The 27961-nt window shown below is 38.7% G+C and overlaps 1 protein-coding gene across 5 annotated transcripts in view; it reads left to right on the top strand.

Annotated features, from left to right (window-relative positions):
* RCAN2 (regulator of calcineurin 2) overlaps positions 1–27961 on the top strand; it is a 331461-nt gene that overhangs the window by 285313 nt on the left and 18187 nt on the right. For all 5 annotated transcript variants that reach the window (XM_060189918.1, XM_007537126.3, XM_060189917.1 and 2 more), the window contains 2 exons: positions 18736–18909; positions 23998–24169. In XM_060189918.1, coding sequence (XP_060045901.1) covers positions 18736–18909; positions 23998–24169 — 346 coding nt within the window. The remainder of the gene's footprint in view (positions 1–18735; positions 18910–23997; positions 24170–27961) is intronic.

The raw sequence follows: 27961 nt of genomic DNA, 5'->3' as shown, positions 1-27961 counted from the left end.
TACACTTTGTTTCTAGATTTAAAGATTGAGTCATAAAAGTTTGTTATATCTGCATCTCAAAAGAATGGAAATGCCATTTCAATTTCATGGAGAAAAATAAGTTAAAGATACCAGACTGCCTTTGAAAGGCTTCTTTGATCATATGCCACATGGCAAAGTGAATATATTAAATTTTAAATTGCCTATCTTCAGAAGGATATGATATGGAACATATTTAGGATTTTAGTCCTTTAATTTAACATTAAACATACTAAAAATCTCCTTATCAACTGTTGACAGCCCAATATTAAAACAGAGGCTTTGTCCTAATCATAAGCAGATCAAACCTTGCTTGTTTTTTGAAGCACATTTCCTATCTCTTTCAGCTACTCACTGTGTGGCATTCTGCCAAAGGGGGCTTTTCTAAATTGCTCTCTGAACTGGTAGGCAATTTCTTGTCTGTATCCACAGGGCTGTGCCCCATAGCCTAGAATTCAAATGCAGTGCAGTCAGTGGAGCATGTTGCTATGAAAACAAATGCTGGGGAAAATATGGAAGAGTTTACCTTTTAATAATAAAATATCAACTTTTGTATGCTTTACTTTCCCTACTATTCCTCCAAGTATTTTTTGTGACTTTCTTTTTTTTTTAATATTTTATTTTATTTATTTATTCCCTTTTGTTGCCCTTGTTGTTTTATTGTTGTAGTTATTATTGTTGTTGTCGTTGTTGTTGGATAGGACAGAGAGAAACGGAGAGAGGAGGGGAAGACAGGGGGAGAGAAAGATAGACACCTGCAGACCTGCTTCACCGCCTGTGAAGCGACTCCCCTGCAGGTGGGGAGCCGGGTTCGAACCGGGATCCTTATGCCCGTCCTTGTGCTTTGCGCCACCTGCGCTTAACTCGCTGCGCTACAGCCCGACTCCCTCCTCCAAGTATCTTGTAAGGTCATACCTAGGAAAGTGTGGCTTAGGGCCAACTGCTATTTTGTCCTCTTTTTTTTCTCAGTGCTCCAAAAATATTTTCTCTTAGAGATGATTAGATTAATAGAAATATACAAATCCTTTTATAAAGGCACTGCCTTTCTAAATAAGAAGTAAACAGCACAAAGAACATCAAGTTAATTCCCCTACTTATTCCATACATCAAAGTTCTAGCTGTCTTTAATATATTTTTTATTTCCTGAAGTGATTCTACACACACACACACACACACACACACACACACACTTTATCTGATACTCTGAAAAAGGATCCCAAGCGTTTTTACATGACCAAAAGAAGTGATCATTTAGATGGAAGAGGAATAGTCAAGAAAAACTTCAGAGAAGAACTATTTAATATTTGATTCTAGCTTCTCATGTTAGAAAATAGAAAGAATTTTAATCCATTTTTTTCAATGTAGATTTGATTGAAGTGTAGCTTTGAAGAGAAGAGAGGATTCACAAAAATGTACAGTGGGGGTGAATTGGAGAGGACTGTTCCATTCTAGCAACACTTGTTTGGTTGGTTCATTACACAATGAGTTCTTCCTCTAGTGCAGTTGTCCTGCATGGTATACAGTTGGCACCTCATTGTCAGTGAATAGCTGAGCAAAGGATGCAAGGTTAAAAATGATACCATTCCTGCCCTTGAAATTTCTGACAGTTTTGTTAAAGAAGAAGAATAACTTTAATAATAGACACTATGTCATGGAAAGATAGCTAAGCCTCTGTGGGCTTTAGTAAAAAATTTCTCAGATGTGAGACTTAAGCTGAGATTTGAGAGATAATTCAAAGTATCACTGGCAGAGGAAAGAACAATTGAAAGAAGACTTGAAGGCACAGGGCATTTTGCCTTTGGAAACCTTTAATTGCAAGTTAGGCTGGAGTATTTGAAGATATATTAGGGAAAAATGGAATATGACATGAGTGGGTGGATGAATACTATTTATTAACTTTAATGCTACCCCACATCATATTGTAAAATTTTAGGAAGCTAGTAGAAAAAAGATGTGATCAGAATTTTGTCTTTTAGTAAGGTATCTCTATGATTCAAGGTTGATTCACATGTGTCCAGATCAAAGCTGGAGAGGCTTTGTGCAGTAAAAGAAAGAACTCTGAGGGACTGAGAGAATGACTAAGCTTGACAGAACACAGGGTTGGTTGACTGGTCGGATATGGGAGTCAGAAGAAGAAAAGTGACAGCATGCAGCTTCCAGACTTGAGCAACTGAGTAGATGAGGGCTATCTGCTTAGAGCAAGGGGCAGCAGATCTAAAGACCTGAGTAAAGATTTTGGCTTTGGAGCCATATTTAAGACACCTATTGGCTGTTCCAAAAGAAATGTTTAGGAAACAAGTGCATATAGAAAATTGTGTTTCAGAGATGAGTTTGTCTAAAAGTTAGTTGAGGAAAAAGAAGCTCACCTGGAATTTATAATAGTTGTAGGTGTGGTTTAGAAAGGAAGTGAAGGTAGGACCTTAGAAGTAAATAAAAATGGTCATCAACTTCTACATGGAGTCCTCCATCTTTTCCCAAATAGTTCAAGTGTTTCTCTGGTGTGTGCCTATGAGGAATATATAGAGTATGGAGGGGGTCTTTATCAATGGAATAAAAAATAAATCACTCATTTGAATCTTATATAAAAGAAGTCATGGGACATATATCTTTAATGGAGATATCTTTAAAGATATCTTTAATATCTTTAACTCAGCTGTTAAAAATATTTTGTTATGTCCCTTAGGACAAAATGAATGGAACTAGCAGAGATTATGCTTAGTTGAGTAAGAAAATGACGAACAACTACTGGATGATTTTTAACAATATGTGGAATCGAGAGGATTGATACATATTAACGTGGGGGGGGAAGGGTGTGTATGTGTATAGTCAACCTATGTCTGTGCCATTGGGAGAACCATAGTGGTTACAACTGGAAGATGATGGGAGCACAGGAATTTGTTGTTGGGAAGGTATGGAATGATATCTCTATTATCTTAGTAATCTTGTGAATCACTATTAAATCATTAATAAAACAAAGTAAAAATAAAAATAAATGAAAAAAGTCTTAGTACCAGAAAAAAAAAGTTGAGGTGCACTGTGGTAAGTGAAAGGAGACAGATGGGAGGGACATAACTGAGCTCATGTATCTGAACTTCAGAGATTTTCAGTGATGTTTGGCATTCTGACTAGCTCCTCCTGGTACCTGTGAGCCTCAGTCCCTGGTGGGGTGCAGGATCTCCACAAAGAAGAACTGAATACAATTAGCAGGATTATTTAAATGAGTGTGTTGTTTTTGAAAAGTATACTTTTGGGCTGGGGAGACAGCGTAATGATTAGGCAAAAGACTTTCATGCCTGAGGCTCTAAGGTCCCAGGTTTACTCCCTAGCACCACCATAAACCAGATCTTAACAGTGTGTGTGTGTGTGTGTGTGTGTGTGTGTGTGTGTGTGTGTGTGTCTATCCTTAGAAATAAATTTAATAAATAAATTTCCTTAGAAATAAAATTTTAAAATCTTTTAAAAAGTGAAAAGTATACTTTTGTTTATTTGTGAATGCATAGATTGGTACTTAAGATTTCTAATATATTTTTGTTGAGGAAATGTGGTTTTATAAGACTGTCTCTGAGGTACAATCTCACAACTCCCCAACATCTGTGTCAGTCCACTGTAAAATATATTTTTAAAGCTTAGCAGTCAGGAAATTATAATGGTTAACTTGGGCTCCACAGTTTGAATACCTAACAGGTTCAGTAAACTCACTTTAGTTTGATTAGGCCTGAGTTTGTGAACTATTACTCTGGGCATTCCTTTTTTTAAAAAAAAAATGTTATTATCTTTATTTATTTATTGGATAGAGACAGCCAGAAATCGAGAGGGAAGGGGGTGATAGAAAGGAAAAGAGACAGAGAGATACCTGAAGTCTTGCTTCAGCATTCACAGATCTTTCCCCCTGCAGGTGGAGACCTGGGGCACAAACCTGGGTCCTTGCACATTGTAACATGTATGCTCAGCCAGGTGTGCCACCGCCCGCCCAGCCCTCACTAGGCATTCCTATAGCTTTTTATTATATATAAATATAGATACACCTTTGTACTTAGATATAAGAAGACTGGTACAGTTAAAACTAGCAAGCCAAATACAGACATATAAAGCAATCTAGAAGCTTAATGAAAACAGTTCACAGATACTTATTGATGTGTGATGTGTGATACAAAGATCTGTGCTTATAACTACTCTTTCTTTTGGAGATTCTGAGTTTTTTTGGTACATGTGGTGCTCCTTCCTGCTACTCCAGAGTTGTTTAGAGACCCTAGGGGGAAGAGGGTAAAAGGTAGTCCTAGAGCAGCTAGGATGCACGCAGTCATCCACAAGTGATGTCTTTCTTGGCAGAGTCAGGCTTCATCCTCCTTGGAATTTCTTGATGAGGCAAATGCAATTCCTAGGGTCAAATGCTGCGGGAGTCTCATCTACCCAGTGAATGTGTGGGGGCACAGAAGAAATTTGGGAAATAAAATAATCGAATAAGGGAACATCGATCACAGAAAGCTTGCTGCTGAGGGAAACATGTGATGAATTCCTGAGGTTTTATAACAAAGCAGGTTCACTAGTAGTTCGGGGCAGTTGATGTACAGAATAAAAACCAACAAGCCATAGAGATGCAGACAGTGCCATGTATATGTTCTTCTCTTGGTCCATTCATTTATCACTTACCACTCCTTACTGAACAGGTGCTAAGGCAAGTTTCAAGCATCCCCCTTCCCTGAAACCTGCTTACCTCCTCAGTCTTTCAATTTAGTCATTTACAAAATGTGTTCAAGCACAAGAGGGAAAATTCCAATTCATCAGTCTATCTTATGATACATGGACTGAAATTTTGCAGATTCAAGTTTCATTCTCATGATTTTTCAGACATTTAAAGAAATAGTCCTCTTCAAGTAGGAGTAATAAGCACTATGTTTGTTTTAGCTTTTCTGAAACTGGGACTGTAGACTATTTGATGATACAGTAGAGCTGTCGTTTTTGACATATTTCATGAGAAGTGAATGAAGCTTCAGCTTGAGTAGCCTTTATTTTTCTGGACCTTTTCCAAGGCCTTGTGAGAAATACATTCACTTAGTTGCATATTTTTTTTACAAAATTTACATACGCTGTTACTTAATGATTTTTGTATTCATTCTAAAAATGAAATTAAAAAACTTCCAAGTTTCTATCGAATTTTGAATTATTTTATTATTTTTTATTTTTTTATTTTCCCTTTTTGTTGCCCTTGTTGTTTGACTGTTGTAGTTATTACTGTTGTTGTTGTTGTTGTTGTTGTCGTCGTCATCGTGATTGTTGGATAGGACAGAGAGAAATGGAGAGAGGAGGGGAAGGCAGAAAGGGGGAGAGAAAGATAGACACCTGCAGACCTGCTTCACCGTCTGCGAAGCGACTGCCCTGAAGGTGAGGAGCCGGGGGCTCGAACCGTAATACTTACGCTTTGCACCCCCTTCTAATTTTGAATTATTTTACTTAAAGGGAATTTCCCAAGTTGTAAAATATCTAAGCTCTACAATACTCAGATTCACAAGAGTTCAGAAATCATTCCAGTGTATTTTAGCTCCAATATGTTTCCTTGGTTTGGGAGTTTTAAAATTTTTGTTTTTCCAGTTCCAAATTTTTAGATGGCCACTCAATAGAACTGGGGAAAACTAAAGAGAAGTAAAGATGTACTCTCAACAGCAATGTAATTCCAGCTGCAGTGAAAGTTTGGGCCACTACTGGGAGTAAAAAAAAAAACAGAATAATTGAATACAGACCATGAAATGCTTTCTGCTGAGGGAAGCATGTGATGTATCTATCAGGCTTTAGGACAAAACAGGTCCTAAAGTTTTTTTTTTTAATTTTTTATTTAAGAAAGGATTAGTGAACAAAAACATAAGGTAGGAGGGGTACAACTCCACACAATTCACACCACCCAATCCCCATAACCCACCCCCTCCCATGGTAGCTTTCCCATTCTCTACCCCTCTGGGAGCATGGACCCAGGGTCGTTGAGGGTTGCAGAAGGTAGAAGGTCTGGCTTCTGTAATTGCTTCCCCGCTGAACATGGGTATTGACTGGTCAGTCCATACTCCCAGTCTGCCTCTCTCTTTCCCTAGTAGGGCGGGTCTCTGGGGAAGCTGAGCTCCAGGACACATTGGTGGGGTCTTCAATCCAGGGAAGCCTAGCCAGCATCCTGGTGGCATCTGGAACCTGGTGATTGAAAAGAGAGTTAACATATGAAGCCAAACAATTTGTTGAGCAATCATGGATCCCAAGCTTAGAATAGTGGAGAGGAAGTGTTAGGGAGGTACTCACTGCAAACTCTAGTGTACTTCTGCTTTCAGGTATATATTTTGCAGTAGTTTATGGATACGTGTGCACATAAGCTCTCTCTCACAGAAACTGGTGTATATCTAGATTATGGGACTTTGTTAGAAAGTGAACTACCTGAAATGAAATTAGAGTGTACTATAAAAGGAAAGGTCTTCCAAAGTAAAAACCCAGTGGCGAGGGGTAGACATGTAGCTTCCTGGGCCAGTGGGGGTTGGGAGTGGGCGGGAGGGATGGGTCACAGTCCTTTGGTGGTGGGAATGGTGTTTATGTACACTCCTAGCAAAATGTAGACATATAAATCAGTAGTTAATTAATATGAGAGGGGGAAATCAATTGTATGTCTCAAAGTTTCTCAAAAGACAAACTGAATCTTTTTAATATATAGGCTACGTATTTGATATGTGGACTCTCTCAAAAGCCTAGACCAAGTAGATTAGAAGCTTCCAATAGCACAGCTATATACAAGATACTGGGTACTGTACAGCAAACCATAACAAAGGGACTTTTCAAAGTTAACCCAATTAACAAATAATGTGATAATAATATTAACTATTGATTGTCTTTTTGAACCCTAAGACAGCAGGAACCTCACATCTTCACTATAGAGCCCCTACTTCCCCCAGTCCTGGAACCCTTGGATAGGGCCCACTTTCCCGTATGCATCTCCCAATCCAAACCAAATAATATTGCATCCGCCGATCACAACCTAACCAAAGCAATGATTGCCATCTCAACATGCTTCACCTCAGACTGTATCCAGAGACTTCACGTGTGGAATGACAACCCTTCAGCTTCATTACTCGGGTGAGACCTTTCCTTTAATAGTACACTCTAATTTCATCTCAGGTAGTTCACTTTCTAACAAAGTCCCATAACCTAGATATACACCAGTTTCTGTGAGAGAGAGCTTATGTGCACACGTATCCATAAACTACTGCAAAATATATACCTGAAAGCAGGATTACACTAGAGTTTGCATTGAGTACCTCCCTAACACTTCCTCTCCACTATTCCAAGCTTGGGATCCATGATTGCTCAACAAATTGTTTGGCTTCATATGTTAACTCTCTTTTCAATCACCAGGTTCCAGATGCCACCAGGATGCTGGCTAGGCTTCCCTGGATTGAAGACCCCACCAATGTGTCCTGGAGCTCAGCTTCCCCAGAGACACACCCTACTAGGGAAAGAGAGAGGCAGACTGGGGGTATGGACCGACCAGTCAACGCCCATGTTCAGCGGGGAAGCAATTACAGAAGCCAGACCTTCTACCTTCTGCAACCCTCAACGACCCTGGGTCCATGCTCCCAGAGGGCTAGAGAATGGGAAAGCTACCATGGGAGGGGGTGGGTTATGGGGATTGGGTGGTGGGAATTGTGTGGAGATGTACCCCTCCTACCTTATGCTTTTGTTCACTAATCCTTTCTTAAATAAAAAATTTAAAAATTAAAAAAAAAAAAAAAAAGGAAAGGTCTCACCCGAGTAATGAAGCTGAAGGGTTGTCATTCCACACGTGAAGTCTCTGGATACAGTCTGAGGTGAAGCATGTTGAGGTGGCAATCGTTGCTTTGGTTAGGTTGTGATCGGCGGATGCAATATTATTTGGTTTGGATTGGGAGATGCATACGGGAAAGTGGGCCCTATCCAAGGGTGCCAGGACTGGGGGAAGTAGGGGCTCTATAGTGAAGATGTGAGGTTCCTGCTGTCTTAGGGTTCAAAAAGACAATCGATAGTTAATATTATCATCACATTATTTGTTAATTGGGTTAACTTTGAAAAGTCCCTATGTTATGGTTTTCTGTACAGTAGATCTTTGTCTCTCATAGAATTCTGGAAGAAAGGGATAAAGGCACTATTGTCTTTGGCAGAAAGTTATCATTCATGAAAATTTATATAGGAAATGAGGTCTGTTCACCTCTTCTCCCTTTAAATAAAGAGGGAAAGCTCCTTTTCAGTTTTTGTTGTTGTTGTTTTTGTCCTTATTATTGTTGCCACTGATATTGCTGTTGTTGTTGGATAGGACAGATAGAAATTGAAAGAGGAGGGAAGAGAGAGGGGGAGAGGAACATAAACACCTGCAGACCTGCTTCACAGCTTGTGAAGCGAACCTGCACCCCCCCACCCCTGCAGGTGGGGAGCCGGGGGCTCCAACCGGGATCTTTATACACTGCTGGTCCTTGTGCTTGGCGCCATGTGTGCTTAACCCACTGTGCTACTGCCCAAGCCCCCAAAATATATATTTTTAATTTAGATAACATAAAGACCATATATAGAATAAGACATGATTTAATAGAAGCCTCTGTGGCGTAAGCAATCATGACAGGTTAAAATCCATATGTAACACACACACACACACACACACACACACTCCTACTTATATATTTTTTCACATAAAGATTCTGCATTATAGAAGATTTACAATAATAGTCCTCTTAAGCAGCCTATGAAACCTAGTGTGAATCTGAAACTTGGGATTTGCACATGGCCTGTCAGTGATATCCTTTGAGAGATGATAAAACTAAATGAATTATTTTATTCTTCAGTAGTTTCTTGGGCCATATTATCTGATAGATGAGAGCTTTGTGACTTTGAGAAAAGTCAAACATTTTATTAATGTAATTTACACCCAAAGGGATAAGTGTAAAAATTAAAAATGCATAAAGGCATACAGCATCATTAGGAATACAGATAAAAAGCACAAAGAAGGGTTTCTAATAAATGGTGTTGGGAAAACTGGATGGCCACTTGCAAAAAGAATGAGACTAGAACGCTGTATTATCCCAAATACAGAAGTTAATTCAAAATATGTAACAGGCTTAAATGTAAAACCCAAAACCATGAAACTCATAGGGAAAACAGAAGCAGAATGGGTTATAATTCGAGGGGGTTGGCACCAAATGAATAGTAACGAAAGCAAAAATAAGTAAGTGGAAGTAAATTTACTAGCCTCAAAAAAGGCTTCAGAACTTTTCTGTTATATATATTTGGTTTTTATTTTTATTAGCACACCATATTGAAAGTGTTACTATGTCTTATAAGCATTTGTAAGGACATGGTAAAGTAAAATAGAAATTGAATAGAGAAAAACAAGATATATATATATATATATATATATATATATATATTGGAGGCATGAAGGAAATCTATTTAAAATATTTAATAAATATTTAATAAAATGTTTTTTAAAGTCTTCTGAAATATCAAACAAAATAATTGTGGTACACAGTGTGGCAATATTTTGCCTCTAATCTTTCTCAAAACTAACATGATAACATTCGTCTTATGATTCTCATGGTCAGTAGGGTAAAAGTGAACTTTCCCTTTAAACTAGGTAGAAGGATCTGCCCAAGATTCTCTTAAAGAAGCTATAGCACAGTGAAGAACAATGTCCTCAGCAGTTAGGACACATAAACCAAGTAGTAGATAGGTAATCCATAACAGTTTTTCTTTCTCTCTCTCCCCCCACCCCCTCTCTCTTTCTTTCTTTCTTATTTCCACTAAGCTCATCACTGGAGCTTGGTGCCCACAGGGCGAATCCACCACTTTGGGTGGCCATTTTCTCTCTCTCTCTCTCTCTCTCTCTCTCTCTTTCTCCCTTTCTAGGACAGAGATAAAATGGGAAAGGAAAGGAAAATAGAAAAGGAGAAAGAGAGACACCTGCCGCACTTGGTTCATCACTTTTGAAGCTTCCCAGCTGCAGGTGGGGGCCAGGGTTTCTTTTTTAGTATTTTATTTATTTATTCCCTTTTGTTGTCCTTGTTGTTTTATTGTTGTAGTTATTATTGTTGTCGTCGTTGTTGGATAGGACAGAGAGAAATGGAGAGAGGAGGGGAAGATAGAGAGGAAGAGAAAGATAGACACCTGAAGACCTGCTTTACCACCTGTGAAGTGACCCCCCTGTAGGTGGAGAGCCGGGGGCTCGAACCAGGATCCTTACACCAGTCCTTGCACTTTGTGCCACATGCACCTTAACCCACTGCGCTACCGCCCAACTCCCAGGAACCAGGGTTTTGAACCTGGGTATTTGCACAACATGGTAATGTGTGTATAACCTGGAACCCACTGTCAACCTCCTTCATTATTGTTTCTAATGAAAAGGGAAACCACATTATATATACTATTAAAAATGGTGAATTCATCATCTTCACTCCATTTTGGATGGAGCTTGAAGATATGTTAAGTGAGAAGTCAGAAACAAAAGGATGAAGATGGGATTGTCTCACTCATAGACAGAAGTTGAAAAACAAGTTCAGAAGGGAAAACACTAAGCAGAACTTGGACTGGAGTTGGTGCATTGCACCAAAGTAAAAGACTCTGGGGTGGGAGGAGGGTTCAGGTCCCGGAACATGATGGCAGAGGAGGACCTAGTAGGGGCTGAATTGTTATGTGGAAAACTGCGAAATGTTACACATATACAAACTATTGTATTTTACTGTTGACTATAAACAATTAATCCCCCAATAAGGAAAATTTTTTAAAAGGAAACCTCTTAAAAATGGGTCGATCCATACTCCTAGCCTACCTCTCTCTTTCCACAGTGGGGCAGAGTTTTGGGGAATCGGAGCTCCGGGACACATTGGTGGGGTTGTCTGTCCAGGGAAGTCTGGTTGGCATCATGCTAGCATCTGGAACCTGATTCAAAAGAGAGTTAACATACAAAGCCAAACAAATTGTTGATTAATCATAAACTTAAAGGCTGGAATAGTGCAGATGAAGATTTGGGTGACTCTCTATTTTGTAGATAACTAGTAGGCATATTATAGGGAAAGAAAGAGGCAGGCTGGGAGTATGGATCAACTTGTCAATGCCCATGTTCAGCAGGGAAGCAATGACAGAAGCCAGACCTTCCACCTTCTGCATCCCACAGTGACCTTGGGTCCATGCTCCCAGAGGATTAAAGAATAGGAAAGCTATCAGGGGAGGGGATGGGATACGGAGTTTTGGTGGTGGGAATTGTGTGGAGTTGTACCCCTCTTCTCCTATGGTTTTATCAGTGTTTCCTTTTTATAAATAAAAATAAAAAAAATAGAATTCGGCAGCATCCAAAATAGTTAAGACTTGATAACATATTTTACTTGATAGGTTGATGTGAAATCCCAAGATATTTTATAAAGTTTTAGCATATTAAGACATTATTCTCACTTTAAATAAGTCTACAACTCAGCACCATCACTTTCAACATATTATCTCTTTCACTACCTACTCTTTGAAATAAGTTCTTTGAGGGAAAGTCAGAATTACTACTTTTAGTAAGAAACTATAGAAATGCTCTCCAAAAGTATACCCTTTAGAATTACTGTTTATTACAACTTACATGTTCTACTGCTTGCTGCCCTTGGCACACCTTAACCTCTGAAGGAGATGGTGTTGTTGGACTAGATGGGAAGGAAAACAGATTCCTTCCCAGAATTCTCTGTCTTTTGGCATAATTCACTGATTGCTGGTGAAAAGTGACTCACCATCTTCCAGGTGAGCACTGTATCTGATCACATCCTACATTGACTTAGATTATTTGGGCCTTGGGTGGCATATCCCACCATTCTGCAAGGATCTTAAGGGCAGTGATTATACTTCACTCTCCTTTCTTCGGTCAGTTCCTAGAGAAGCATAATTAGCCATTGGAAACCTGTAAAATAAAGCTCATTTTCTTTCCCTGATGAATTAGAAAGAAAGAAGAAGAATTTCTATTTCCCAGTAACATATGAAGTAACTGAAAGAGAAGTTAATAATTTCTATAAAGTGTGTCAAGTACCTAGCTAGTAAAGCCAGAACCACTAAATTCTTTCTAGTTGTACTACATAAATCATTGATAATATGCAGTCTTCTTTCTGCCTCGTCTCAACATACCCTGTAGCTCTTCAGATCCTCCTCCTTATGAAGTTCATCTCCTGACTTATGATTGACCCTTCTGCTCCGCTTCCTGCCATCATCCTCAACTGGCAACTATGCAATACTCTAGCCTCTCTAATCTTTTAACTCTACTCCTAGTAGACCCTTCACTTCATCAGGCACCAAAACCTTATTGAGATACTTTATGTTGGACATTAGAGACATTAAAATGTTTAATTCTTTAAAAACAAAAAACAATAAATAACATCCTAAAGCCTAGAACTTGGAAGATTTTCTTCTGTGCTCACATTTCTTTTCAATCTCTTTCTGTAGTCACTTCTTCTTGACTCCATCATCCGTTACCCACTTCTCTTTCCTATTTCCTCTCCCCTCCATCAGTAATTTAATTTCTTCAACAGGAAGTATTTTCCCAATTGATGAGAAGTTGTGGCCTGGCTTTCTATAGTTAAAATCCCTGTTCCTTTTTTCTTAATGCCAAATTGTCTTGATATGGTATCTACCCTCCCATTCACTCCTCAATGTATAATAACCTGTGTTTGACCTCTGTGTCTGTTCAAATACCTCTCAGCAGGATCACTAAAAATATTTATTTATTTAAAGTATTTATGCTTTTTAAAAATTTTGTGTAACATTGAAATACGTTAGACTTGATAAAATGTTACCATGTTCTAAGCTGTTCTAGGTAGAACAAACTGCTTGAAAAAACAACAGGCAAATAATAGTATACAAATTTATATATTTGGTAGACATTTTCTCAGTGTGAATGAACAAGTATGTCTCTTCAAGGAAAATAATTGACAGTGTTTGTTGGTAATGATAAAGAGTGAATATTCAAGCAAAAATTAGAATTTTGGAAAACATTTATGAACATGAACCTAACAATCTTCCAATGCCAAAGGCCTTTTTGATAAGAAAAGTGGTAATTTTAATAAGTACAACTTTGAAATATCATGAAATAAAATATGTCAACATTTAGAAAAGCTGGATAACTCAGGGAACCAATGTTTTCAAAATGACTGGTGTAAAGACAACTATTATAGATGACATACAGTTCAAAAAATATATTAAGGGGGTAGGAGATAGCTCACACAGTAGATAGAGCACACACTGTCATGCGTGAAGGCCAGGATGTGAGTCCTCAGCCATCACGTGGATCCACCTGTGTGGGGAAGTGTTAAGAATAGTGGAGCAGTGCCATGGTGTGTCTCTTCTCTCCCTCTCTGTCATCCCCTATCTAGAAACAAATATTTTAAAAAGAGTCTGCCAGGAATATCTGAATCAGGCAGGCACAGATACCCAGTGGTAACCTTGATAGCAAAAATGTAAATAAATAAATATATATAAAGGTACAGGTGATGATGCAATAGATTCTCAAGCATGAGGTTCCCAAATTCAATCCCAGGCATCATATATGCCAGAGTGATGCTCTGGCTCTTTCTCTTGTTAAGTAATAAATAAATAAATCTTTAAAAGTAAATATATAACTTAAAATCCACTAAAAATACAACATAGAGAAATAGGTTTTAATATAATCAAATAAAAGTGTTATTTGGTTATAGCTTCAGATACAACATTGCATTGCACTTTAAGAAACATTAAACTGTCAAAGGATTTGAAGAAGTATTATTTATTTATTTATTTATTTATTTATTTATTTATTTATTACCAGAGCACTGGTTCAGCTCTGGCTTATGGTGGTGCAGGGAATTAAACCTGGGACTCTGGAGCCTCAGGCATGAGAGTCTATTTGCATAACCATTATGCTATCTACCCTCCACTCCTAAAGATGTATTAAGGAAGATTAGTCACAATTATTTGAAAAGTTATTCAAACACATTTGCCTTCTCAAACATGTAATTAGCTAAGTCCATCTTCATACCTTTCAGACAAAACAGCATAGTGCAGCAGATTACTAAGTACAGGAGCTTATATGAGGTCAGAAATTTGAATTGCCAAAATGAAAGTCAGTGACAACCTCTTCACTAAAGCTTTCTTGTTTAGGAAAGCAAGTGATTTCTCATTAAAAGACAGCTTTAATGAACCAGAAAAAAATAGCTCATTTAGATTGTATGCCGCTTTGCCATGTGAACAAACCAGGGTCAAGCCTGGTCCCTGTCATATTGAAGGAAGCTGCAGTTCCATAGTGTCTGCCTCTGTCTCTCTCTCTCTCTGCCTCTCTGTATCTATCTGAAGTAAAGACTTTTTTTTAACAAATTAGTGTATTATTACTTCAAAAAGATTGATTAGTTATTCATTTTAATTTCTAGCATAATAAATATTGATTAGATAAAACTTCACATTTTTAGAAGAGTTTAGGATTCTCCATAATTTGTGAGAGGGAAAGGATGAGAAAGGTCCTGAGATTAAAGCTTGTGATGGCTGCTGCTGTGAAAATTTATTAAAACCAGTGGCTACACATAGAATGAGCTATTGAGAGAGTGAGGGATTATATTAGGTTTGTGAGGTACAAGACTGGAGAAAATTTACATCCAGAGGGCAGCAAAATGTTATTGTGTTCCTGGTGGGAACCTGGCATCAAAAACCATAGAAAATTTGCTGGAATGGCAGGTGGAGGGCTCCTGCGGGCATTTCTGTTTATGTTACTGTTGGGCATAAGAGCACTTCTGGCAGATTCACTGTGTTGGATCTGCCTCTGACCAATTTGGTCTGATATCCTCTGTCTCAGTAAATGAAATGTTTGTCATGTCAGTAATGGAAAACAAATAGAGATGGCCAGCAAATGTCTAGTTCTTGGTCAGCTGTTACCCACTGCCACTACAAGTTCCCCAAAAACCAGTCCAGAGGGTGCAGTACTATTAAATGCTAGTTGTTTATTACTATTATCATTATAAAGTCTTGGTCCCAGATGGCCTAGTTGAAAACCCTGCCCATGAGCTCTGGGTTGTAACCCAGGTTTGAGGAAAGGATGCTTTATGATTATAATCTAAAGTCAAAATAAGTAAAATCAAAGACATTTTTGTAACTTAGTAACTCCAGCCTGATGATGGTAGTATCAAATTGGAGTCCGCTTCTGAGGGGTAGTGGAGAAAATAATTGCAATCATCATAGACATCAATCAGGACTTCACAAGAAAAGTATCATTTGGGCCATTTATTACTATTTTCCTTCCCTGAAACCTAAAGCCAGTACAACTTGATTCCTGTCTCTCCTAACCCAGCCTTTTGAGAGGCAGATAGCTCTGAACAACTGAGATGTGAAGCATAATGGAGAAATATAAAATAAAATCAGAGGGTTGGCAAATGACTAGAACAGTAGAGTTCACGTTATCATCTGCAAGGAGCTTGTTTTGAGCCCTGGGTGATCACATGGGAATGGCACTGGCAAGAGGGAAGCTTTGCAAATGGTGGGGGAGGGGGTAGTGCTGTAGTGTCTCTTTCTCTCTGCCTGTCTCTCCTTTTGTCTATGTCTCTCACCCTGTACCTAGAGGAATGAAAAAAAAAAGGTTGCTCTTAGTGAATGAGTCATGCAGGCACTGATGCTCAGAAATTACCCTGGTAACTAGAACATAAAATAAAAATCAAGGAATTAAGGAACAACACTGGGGAGTGGTACATTGGATAAAATCCTGGAATCTCAAGCATGAGATTCTGAGTTCAACCCTCTAACACTGAATGTGCAAGAATGATGCTCTCATTTTCTTACTAAATTTTTAAAAAAATAATAAAAAAACAGCATATACACGCATATGTCTCTGTGCCCACAGAAATGGAAAAAAAAAATTCCAGAAAGAAACCCAGGTATTTTTTTATTTTTATTTATAAAAAGGAAACATTGACAAAACCATAGGATAAGAGGGATACAGCTTTGCACAATTCCCACCACCAGACCTCCATATACCATCCCCTCCACTGATAGCTTTCCTATTCTTTATCCTTCTGGGAGTGTGGACTCAAGATCATTGTGGATGCAGAAGGTTGAAGGTCTGGCTTCTGTAATTGCTTCCCTGCTGAACATGGGCATTGACAGGTTGATCCATATTCCCAACATGTCTCTCTCTTTCCCTAGTGGGAAAGAGCTCTGGGGAAGCAGAGCTCCAAGGCACATTGGTGGGGTTGTCTGTCCAAGGAAGTCTGGTCGCATCCTGCTAGTATCTGGAACCTGGTGGCTGAAAAGAGAGTTAACACACGAAGTCAAACCAATTATTGATTAATCATGAACCTAAATGCTGGAATAGTGCAGATGAAGTGTTGGGGAGGTCCTCCATTTTGTAGATAGCTAGTAGGCATACTTTAGTTATATTTCAAAGGAAAGGGCCTGTAGCCATACTTGTGGGGGGGGTTTATTGTTGTTGTTGTTGTTATTTTTTGCCTGAGCCTGAAATCTGATATACAGGTGGATCCTAATTATCTTTTTTCTTACACACACACACACACACACACAATGAGTTTCTACATAGAAATAGGAACATTTAATCTCTCAAATTCTCCCATCTCTGAAAATTTCTCAAATTAATCAAGTCACCATCTGAGAGTGCTCTCATTTTAAGGAACTAGAAAATACTGCATTTATTGGGTTTCCTATGCAGAAAGACAGTGTCATGAGCTTTCTTGGAGTGGTAACTAAGGTTTCAGCTCAATGAGCTGACTATACCAGAAAACTTACATCCAGAGGACAGCACAATGTTATTGTGTTCCTATTTCTCAATTCCTGAGAAATGAGGATAAAACTGTCCAAGGAACAAATAATTATTTTTCTCCTCTCAAGAAAGGATTAAGCACAGAGCCTGGAAAGGGAAAAGAGGATCACAATAAATGTCATGAACTAAAAAACAAAAACTTGATTTTGATAGATTTTGGGATTTTGAACTGGATTGATAGGCATGAAAGAAAAAAAAGTATTCAGAGTCGTCAAAAAAAAAAATGGCAAGAACTACAATGTTTCAAACCCTAAGTATTTCAGTGTCTCTTCCTAGGTAAACTGGGCAGTAGCAATGTTAAGACTTCATGTAACATTCTCTGAGATGCAGCCACATGTTCTTAGGTCAGTTTATTGCTACTCATCTTATGCTCTAGTTTAGGCAATTATCTCTTCCTCTCACTCCAGCAGTGTCTATTTGAGTACGGTTGAAAACATCTCTCTATTCATATTTACAAGAACTTTGACCTGGTTTTGACCCTCCTACTAACTGCCTGTGTACCCTTTGGTTCTTTATCTCTAAATTTTAGGATCCTGATTTATAAAATGATAAGAGATAAAGAGGAGTGGTTGAGTCGGTCACACCTCAGGTTAATGATTCAGTGAATTTTGCAGTATTGATCTTCATGCATCTCCAGTCTCACTTGGACTCACACTTAATGTCAAATGTTTTTTATTACCAAAATAAAGGAACGGGGGTCTTCTTTAATAAAAGTTATTTCCTCAGTGACAGTCTCTCTGTTAACAGTACATAACATCTCAACACTCACCAGTTTTCTTTCTTTTTTTTTTTTTAATTTTCATTTATAAAAGGGAAACATTGACAAAAGCCATAGGATAAGAGGGGTGCAACTCCACACACCACCAGAACTCAGCATCCCATTCTCTCCCCTGATAGCCTTCCTATTCTTTAACCCTCTGGGAGTATGGATCCAGGGTCATTATGGGGTGCAGAAGGTGGAAGGTCTGGCTTCTGTAATTGCTTCCCCGCTGAACAGACACCCCAGTTTTCTTAACTGTAATATGGTGTGGAGGCTGGGATGTGGGTGGTTTGAGCTAAGCATAATTAGACAGATGGTATCCATTTAATTCTGTAATGTTCCTTTTATATCTTTTCCCAGTTCGATGGCATTCCATATTTGTGTCTGTCTCTCACGTTATATTGTAAGATCGTCGTGCGTTGGAACAAAATAGAGGGTGTGCTTTTCTTTACCACAGCAAAGTCATCTGTAGGATGGAGTGAGAGTAGGGAGAAATATATTTCTGTTATACACAGTCACACAGGAACTCAGGCTGATGAGTATCCTGCTTCTGACTACTGTATAATCTGGGACGCATGCTATCTTCAGTGAAAGAAACATTTCTGAAGGACTTCAGAGAAATTTCAAAGAATTCTTCCTGACTTCTGATTACTCACTTGGCACAACTTGACTTGGAGGTTTAAGAATAGTATGGATTCTTATATATTTTTTTAAAAAAAACACCATTGGATTGATATCCACCAATAATCTCTACTTCACTCAGTAGAGTAGCCATATTTTAGCCAACTCTAGTGAGTTGGGTAAAAATATCAGAGATATTTTGGGAGATGATGACTCTTTGAGTACATGTGGTAGTTATGACACCTCACCTTAGGAAAAAAAATTATGGAAACACTCAATGTTCTGCATGATTTTCAGGTTTTTCATGCCTTTCAAAATCTATTCATAATCCCCCATAGTTCTCTGGATCCAAGTTATCCTTTGATGGAATCTACAAGCATGCTTAATATCTGGCAAAGACGAGTAGATGAAAAGTACACTATTATTATTCTACTTTAATTTTCTGTCAGAAACAGCCTTTTATTTACTTATTGAGTGATAGGGCATCGTTCAAAATATATAACAAAAAACTTTCCTCTGTCTTTGTTTTTTTCAGGAAAAGTTTGAGGGACTGTTTCGAGCTTATGATGACTGTGTGACGTTCCAGCTATTTAAGAGTTTCAGACGTGTGCGAATAAACTTCAGCAATCCCAAATCTGCAGCCCGAGCCAGGATAGAGCTTCATGAAACCCAGTTCAGAGGGAAAAAGTTAAAACTCTACTTTGCACAGGTAAGGACTTTTTTTTTTTTACCTATTTAAGATGTAAATGAAGTTCTTTCAACTTTGAGACTGTTTTGTACTCTATAATTAGTTCACTGAGAAATAAATTTACATCAAGATTCTCAGGCAGGAACAATTTAGCAATTGGCTCTAAAGGCTGACATTCTGCACTCTAATGAGAGCACATTATATAACTTCACTGGCTTCAGTATTTTCATCTGTAACATGGAGATGATGGCAACCTTAGACTGTTGTTTTAAGAGCTAAATGAATTGTTAAGTGTAATGTTTCCTCACATTTAGTAAGTACACTATAAATGTGAGCTACTATTTGTAATAAGAATGCTTTGACCATAAAAATTTCTAACTTTTATGATTAGGTTATCATTAAAACTTAATTGTTTTAGTAGACAGAATAATTATTATCATACGAATAATCATGTAATCGGGTTCCCGGAAGATGGCGGACTGAGAAGCAGCTAGTGGCTTGAGCTCTGACTACATCTTCTGGAAACAGTAGGATTTTCTGCCTTTAGTAGGCCAGTCAATAAGGGGTCCTAGCGGTGACACCAAGGAGGTGACTATAACTTAATTTGGGTTAAAAAATAGAGTAGAAAAAAAGGGAAATAAATTTTTTTCTTTTAAATTATTTATCCCAAAGCACACCTCTTCCCCCTCCCCCCCCATAACCAGTCCCTGGGGACCAGCTCCTAGCAGGCTCCCCTGCTGAGCTTCTTTTTTTACCAAGATTCCTGTCCCACCAGGGAGTATCATTCATTCTAAGTCTATTCCCTTCTGAAACAAATAATCATGTAATCATATGTAAATCCATTTTTTTTCTTTTATTTCATCTGAAAATAATTTTTGGCTTCTCAAGAAAAGATGGATAATACTTGGCTTTTAAGTCTGAATAGTATTCCATTGTATATGCATACCACATTTTCTTTGTCTATTCAAGGTAGTTTCCACCTCTGGGCTATTGTGAGTAGACCTGTAATGAGCATGAAAATGTTACTTCTATTCAATATCCTGATTTAAACTCTTGGATAAAAACCCAGAAGTAGAACTTCTGAGTTGTATGGTATCTCTATTCTTAAATGGCTGAGGACCATGTATTTAATTTTCAAGTGGTTTACCATTATACAACCCCACCAGCACTGTCCAAAGATTCCAACTGCTCCACATTCTTGCCAATGTTATTCATCTTTTTTCTGTAACTATCCTAAAATGTATAGAGAGATATCACATATCAATTTACATTTTCCTAATGATTAATGAAGCAATCGATCGTTTTTTTTCATTTGCCTGTTGGCTATTTATATGTCTTTCTTTGTAGAAAACATCACTAAAGTTCTTAGTGCATTTTTAAAATTAGTTTATTAGATTTTGTTTTACTAAGATTATAAGAGTCTCTTATGTATTTTGGGGATTCACTTTGTATTAGATGTATGGTTTACTAATATTTCTCTCATTACATAGGTTGTTTTTTCACTGTTTATTATTCAGTTTGATTTACTACAACTTGGTTGCTTTTACTTTTGTTTTCTGTACGTTGGGCTGCATATCTATGAAATCATTGCCAAGATTATTGCTTTTTTGGCATCAGGGTTATCACTGCAACTCAGTGCCTGTACTATTCCCCCACCCTCAGCAGCCATTCTGTTCTTTTCTTTTTCTAGATAGAAAGTGAGAGGCAGGGAGATAGAGACAGATAGTGTAGGAGAGACACCACAGTACCACTCCACTACTCATGAAGCCTCCTTCAGGCAGTTGCTCCATGTGGTGGTCAGGGCTTCTATTTCTGTAAGATAATACCACTGGATTTTAGTAGGGATTTCATCTAATCTATAGAGCACTTTGGGTGACATAGACATTTTGTAATATGAAAAAACACAGATGAGCCTTTTGACATTATGCAAGTGAGGCAAACCATTCACAGAAAGACAAGTGTTGCATAGTTTCATTTACATAAAGTATCTTTAAAATTCAGATTCAGTTAGAATGGCACTTACCAGGACTTTAACATATTATGGGGTAAATGAGTTACTAACAAATGGGTGAGTCATTTCAGTTAAGCCAAAGAATAAACTCTAGAGATCTACTCTGCAACACTGTATTGATGTACACTTACAGATTGTCATGAGAGTAGATCTCATTTTAAGTATTAGCACAAGAAAAATTAAAAGGGAAAAAGGAACAGAATCTGATCTCCATCTATGTTCAAATCCCACACACTGTACTTTTTTTTTTTTAATTTCAGGGATGTTTCTTTTTTTTTAAAATTTATTTATTCCCTTTTGTTGCCCTTGTTGTTTTATTGTTGTAGTTATTATTGTTGTTGTCGTTGTTGGATAGGACAGAGAGAAATGGAGAGAGGAGGGGAAGACAGAGAGGGGGAGAGAAAGATAGACACCTGCAGACCTGCTTCACCACCTGTGAAGCGACTCCCCTGCAGGTGGGGAGCCGGGGTTCGAACCGGGATCCTTATGCCGGTCCTTGTGCTTTGCACCACCTGCGCTTAACCCGCGGCGCTACAGCCTGACTCCCTTCAGGGATGTTTCTATTTATTTTTTATTGGTGATTTAATATTGATTTACAAAATTATAAGCGGTATAATTTCACACCATTCCCACCACTAGACTTCCTCAATCCCTCCACTGGAAGCTGCAGTAGTTCTCCCAAAATCATAGATATGGGTTGATTATTATTTCTATAACTATATATCTATACCTATATCTATGTATATTTCTCCCATTTTTTCTATGACCTGGCCTTTTTTTTCCTAAGTCATACCTACACATACTACTACTTCTAAGTGTCCTTCCTTACTTTTTTTTTTCTCTCTTTTCTTCCTGGGTCCTGATGGAATTGGATTTCAGAGCTGCCTAGTGATCTTCAACTTAACATTTATCCCTCTGGGAGTGTGGACCAAAATTCTTTAGGTGGTGCAGAAGGTGGAAGGTCTGGATTCTGTACTTTTTTATTTGTACAGATCTCAGTTAGCTCACCTATTTTTAAAAATTTTTTATTTATTAAAAGGAAACATTGACAAAACCATAGAATAAGAGGAGTACAGCTTCACACAATTCCCACCACCAGACCTCTGTATACCATCCCCTACACTGATAGCTTTCCTATTTTTTAACCCTCTGGTAGTATGTACCTCACCTATTAAAATAAAATCCCACTCAGTTACTTAAAGACGTAGATATTCAGTTACTGCTGAATCAGCTATTTCACTCCTAGATGCACATGTTCATGGCAGCACTATCAATAGCTAAAAATAGACAACCCAAATGTGTATCAAAGGATGAACAGATAATACTGTGTGGTTTGTTCATCCATGGATATGTTATTAAATCATAAAAAAGAATTGCTGGGCTAGCTAGCTTCACGGGCAGGAGACAGACAACCAGAGACTCATAGCTGAGCTGTACGCAGTATCTCTTTATTCATGTGGAACACAGCACAATCTAAGCCATCTCTAATCACAATCCTGTCCTTATATATACTCACCAAGTAGGGTGGAAACAGGATGTGAGGTAGAGAGGGTGGAGCGAAAAGACATCGTGAACCAGTGGGGATTAAACCAATGCCCTGCAGGCAGGGCGATGCTTAGTTAATAGTGGTTATGTAAATAGAATACAGTGTTAAGCAGGGGGGATTAAACCAATGAAACAGAAGGGGTCTTAGAAGCATACCAACAAGAATGACACAGTGAAAGATTCTACAGTGTTGATAAACCTTGCAAGCATGTTAAGTAAAGGAAGTTAAACACAAAAATCAACAATTTAATAGCTTTCTAGATGAAATACTTTCACTCTAGACAGAAGTGGTGAGCACTCAACATTGGGAATGTATGAAATGTCACTGAATAGTCCACATTAAAAATGTCTAATTTGGGGGGGGGAGGGGCTGGATAGTGGTATACCTGGTTAAGTGCACATGTCCCCATGCAAAGGACTGAGGTTCAAGCCCTTGATCTCCACCTGCAAAGGTGAAGCAGGACTGCAGGTGTCTCTGTCTCTCTCTCCCTCTCTACCCCATTTCCTTCTCAATTTCTCTGTTCTATCAATCAAATTTTAAAAATACTATTAAAGTAGTTAATTTTATATGACGCAAATATCATTTCAGGAGCCAGGTGGTAGCACACTAGGTTAAGCGCACCTAGAACAAAGCACAAGGACCTGTGCAAGGATCCCCATTTGAGCGCCCGGCTCCCCACCTGCTGGGGGGGTCACTTCTTTCTCCCTCTCTATATTCCTTTCGTCTCTCAATTTCTCTCTGTCCTATCCAATTAAAAAAAAAACAGAAAAAAATAACCTCCAGGAGCAGTGGATTCATATTGCTGGCACAAAGCCCCAGTGAAAACTCTGGAGGCAAAATATAAATAAATCAATAAAAATCATTTCAACTAAGGAAAAAGAGAGTAAGGGTATCAGGCAGTAACTCATTTAGGTGAGTGCATACATTACCATGTCCAGGGACCTGATTTTAAGCCCCAGATCCTTACTGGAATGAAGAAAGCTTCATGAGCATTGAATCAAGGTTGCAGGTGTCTCTTTCTAGCCCCTTCTGTCCTATCAAATAAAGAAAACTATGTAGACCTGGATCAGTGGATTCCCTGTGCAAGCACAAAGCCCAGTGATAACCCTGTTGGCAATACATACATACGTATGTACATAAGAAAAATGGTGTGAAAGAAAGGGACGGGATCAGGAAGCAGAGAAGAAAGTAAAGAAGGAAGGGGGAAAGGAGGGAAGGGGGAACTAGGGACTAGAAGCATTTATCAGCTTGTTAACAATGCAAATTCTTGGTCCCAGTCCCAGATGTGCTGAATCGGAAACTTCAGGAATAGGACTCAGCTATCTGTGTTTCAGTAAGTTTTCCAGGTGATTCTGATACTTGCTAGAGACTAAGGCTAAGGATTTAATATGATAGTTAACCACATGGTGTGCAGTAAGTGGTAATTATCATTACAGCCTGGTTCATTGATTTATTTGTCCTGGGATAAAATTAAGATTTTGCATCATAGTGTGCCAACATGGCACATCTGATGCCTAAATGAATAATGGACCTTTTCTACTGTGTTTGATAGGTTCAGACTCCAGAGACAGATGGAGACAAACTGCATTTGGCTCCACCACAGCCAGCCAAACAGTTTCTCATCTCACCCCCTGCATCTCCTCCCGTTGGCTGGCAGTCTATTAGTGATGCCACACCAGTCCTCAACTACGACCTCCTCTATGCTGTGGCCAAACTAGGACCAGGTAAGCCCTGTGACCTTTCTTAAAAATGAGCATTTGTCAGCAACCTAGAAAAGTCAAGCATGATTAACAGCCTTGAAATCCTGGGTTCATGGTAGCATCTGCGTCTCTAATGGATCTGTTGCTCCTGTGGACAACGAGAAGGAAGATGAATGAGAATGTTGACTTTGTCCCTATTTAAAAGGAAGTCAGGAGCCAGCACTAAAATGATGTCAGTCCACACAGCTTCTATATTGCAATGCAGCTATTTGAAGATGGCACAGAGATTTCTAATTCTTAGGGAAATTCATACAAGAAGAAATTGAACAGGAAAGTTCTTTCCTTAGAACAGGTCAAATTCTACTCTCTTACACAATGTTTCTTAGACCTATGTGTGTGTTTTTCTGCTGCTGCAGGTGTGCCCAGGAACCTCCTGCTGTATGACTGTCTGCTTTCCAAAGAGAAACTCCTAAGTCTTCAAGAATCTGGTCACATAATTTATAATTTCAAAAAAAAAATGCTATGGTCACTTTGTTCTAATGTTAGCCCAAACATGTCAGATTCACTCATTTTCACTGCAGTAGCATATTCCGTTGAATGAGTATATCATCACACTATGTTTATCCACTCTCCTACTGATTAATAATTCTATTGTAAGGTTTCTCTTATATTACAGTCAAAGTTGAAGTTCACACTCTTGTACTAATCTCCTATATACTTTTCCAAAAATGTCTTGATATTTTATAAATGGAAAGTGTTACCAACTTGCTCTCCAAAGTAGTTTTCCTATATTGAAACAGAAAAAAATGGTAGAAAATGGAGGGGATATGGGGAATGATTGGTGGCTCACTTGGTTGAGCACACATGTTACAGTACACAAGGACCCGGGTCCAAGCCCCTAGTCCCCACCTTCAGGAGGAAGGCTTCACTAGTGGTGAAGCAGTTCAGCAGGTGTCTCTCTGTTTTTCCCTCTCTATCTCCCCCTTCCCTCACAATTTCTGGCTGTGTCTATCCAATAAATTAGTAAAGATAATAAAAAATTAAGATAAAATAGAGGGGTTGAAACCAGGAAGCAGCTGAGGCTTTAGGTATTATGGTAATAATTGCCTGTTATGCCAGGTCTATCTCCAGTACAAGAGGGAGATTTTAATATATGAGGCTGGGCCAGCAAGATAGGTCCCTTGAATAGTGCATTTACTTGATCATTGGTGTGATCATCGGACTCAAGCCTCATCCTCACTTACTAAGAAAAGTATCATTATTGTGATGTCTTTCTCTTTACCTTTGTCTTTCTCTCTCTCTTTCTTCCTTCCTTCTTTCTTTTTTCATGCCACCAGGGTTATTACTGGGGCTAGGAGCTGAAATTACAACTACTGCTCCAGAGGTCATTTTTTCTTTCTATTTTTATTATATAGGGCTAAAAGAAACTGAGAGAGGAAGAAGAGAAATGCAGGGAGTGAGAAAGATAGACGCTTGCAGACCTGCTTCAATGCTCATAATAAGTTAAAAATATTGATAATGAAATGCCAGGGCTAATAAATACAAATCCTATTACTATTTCTTAGTGTGTTCAAGAAAAAATTTGGATCAGAATTATCCATCCCAGAAATCTGCAGTTTCAATGTCACACAGTTTCATTCTGGAATACACTAAGATTCAAGAACCCTGGAATTAAAAGGATCCCCTGTCTTGGCTCCCTCAGGACTAAGGGATTCCTGGAAACTTTCAATGTCAAAACCAGGACAGTTTTAGGCAAACCAGAAGAGCTGGTCACCCTACTTGGTCCTTAGATTACAACACTGATTTGATTAATAAGTGCTCCCTGCAGTAGAATTTCTGGAAGTCCCAGATGTGGCTTTGAATATTAAATTGCACCACTGTCAAGAACAAGATCCATGGGAGTTTCTTTATAATCATTAGTAAGTCACTCAACTTCTGTAGTCCATTAAAATAGCCATCAGACTCACCTTCAGAGAGCCATTGTGAAAAGCAATGGTTGTCTTCCTAAGACACACTGATGAAAGAAACAATATAAAAGGAAGGGAAATGTTTGTGATTTCACTGAAAGTCTCCCTCACATATGGGAATCTTGAGCTTATGCAGTCTGCATTGAAAGAGCCATGTCTGTGACATGTCTATACAGTGTAAAGTTTATAAAATAAGCTAGGTCAACTCATGTCTTGTGAAACTATTCCCCACTGTTAATAGTGCCACTTCAGAAATATGTAGCACACCTCCCTTACCCTTCTACCACCTCAAATAAATCTATTCAAGTCAAGGAACATGAACCTATCAATTTGATGCCCATGCGCAAATGTTAACAAGAACACAATAGAACACAGTACTTCACAGAATGGCTGCAGTTAGAGCTAGATAATCTAATAGTCACTGGCCAACCTGCATTTTATAGGAGAGGAAACTCAGACTGAGAAAAAGGAGAAATGATTTGCCAGTTATAGTCAGGGCATTCAATGCAGTGCTTTCCCTGCTTCCATATTTATGGAGGAGGCCTGACCTAAGTCAGATTTCCTGTCCATCAAATCCCAGCTGGCCTCTGCTTTCTAGAGCACAGAGACTGGGTTCTACAAAATCAGACCATTTATTTTCTAGAATAAGAAAATAATTAGTTTGCGATCCATATTCATCAAACTTGATGCAAAGGGGGTAACTGAAGGTCACATCTCAGACACCCAGCCACCCTCACTCAAGAGATGGAGCTTAGTTGCTGATCTAGAGGGTACTGCTAGGGATCAAGTGTGACCTTGGATTAACAGAGACTGGAAAAGATAGAATAAGTGGGAATTAGAAGTACCTTGGTGGAAGTCGGGCGGTGGCGCCGCAGATTAAGTGCACATGGTGCAAAGCACAAGGACCGGCATAAGGATCCAGGTTCGAACCCCTGGCTCCCCACCTGCAAGGGAGTCACTTCACAAGTGGTGAAGCAGGTCTGCAGGTGTCTGTCTTTCTCTCCTCCTTCTGTCTTCCCCTCCTCTCTCCACTTCTCTTTGTCCTATCCAACATAACAACATCAACAACCACAACAATGTTAAATAACAAGGGCAACATAAGGGAAAATAAATAAATAAATATTAAAATTTTTTTTAAAAAAAGAGGTACCTTGGAAGGCACATTCACAGAACCTGGCACAAAGGAGGGGGAAACGGAGGAAAGAAATGGAGTTATGGGTAACAGGCCAACAATGATAGAAATGGGGTGGGTGGTGGCACATCTAGTTGAGCGCACATGTTACAATGAGCAAGGAACCTGGTTCAATCCCCTAGTCCCCACTTGCAGGGGGGAAGCTTTGCCAGTGGGGAAGCAGGGCTGCAGGTGTCTCTCTGTTTCTCTTCTTCCGTATCTCCCTGTTTCCTCTCGATTTCTGACTATCTCTACCCAATAAATAAACAAAGATTAAAAAATGAGGTGGGGTACATAGCACAATGGTTATGCAAAAGACTCTCATGGCTGTGGCTCTGAGATCCAAGGCTGTTCATTTGCCAGCATCACCTTAAGCCAGAGCTGAGCAGTGCACTGGTCTCACTTCCTCTCTCTCTCTCTCTCTCTCTCTCTCCCCCTCATTAAAATAAAATATATTTTCAAAAAAAGAATTGCATGCTTTTTTTACCATAGCTGTTCTTTTAATCTATATGAGCTTCACTTTCTCTGGCCAAATAAATATACTGTCTGTCGTTTGTGAAGTGACCTGCTGTGTGATAAGCACAGAAATAGGCAGTTTCCAAGCCCATTTTACAGATGAGAACTCTGAGCTGTAAAAAAAGTGAAAGAACTTCCCCAGGTGGCACAGCTGGTTGATGG

Source organism: Erinaceus europaeus, chromosome 4, assembly GCF_950295315.1.
Source record: "Erinaceus europaeus chromosome 4, mEriEur2.1, whole genome shotgun sequence".
Lineage (NCBI taxonomy): Eukaryota > Metazoa > Chordata > Mammalia > Eulipotyphla > Erinaceidae > Erinaceus > Erinaceus europaeus.
This window is presented reverse-complemented; position numbering and strand designations above follow the sequence as displayed.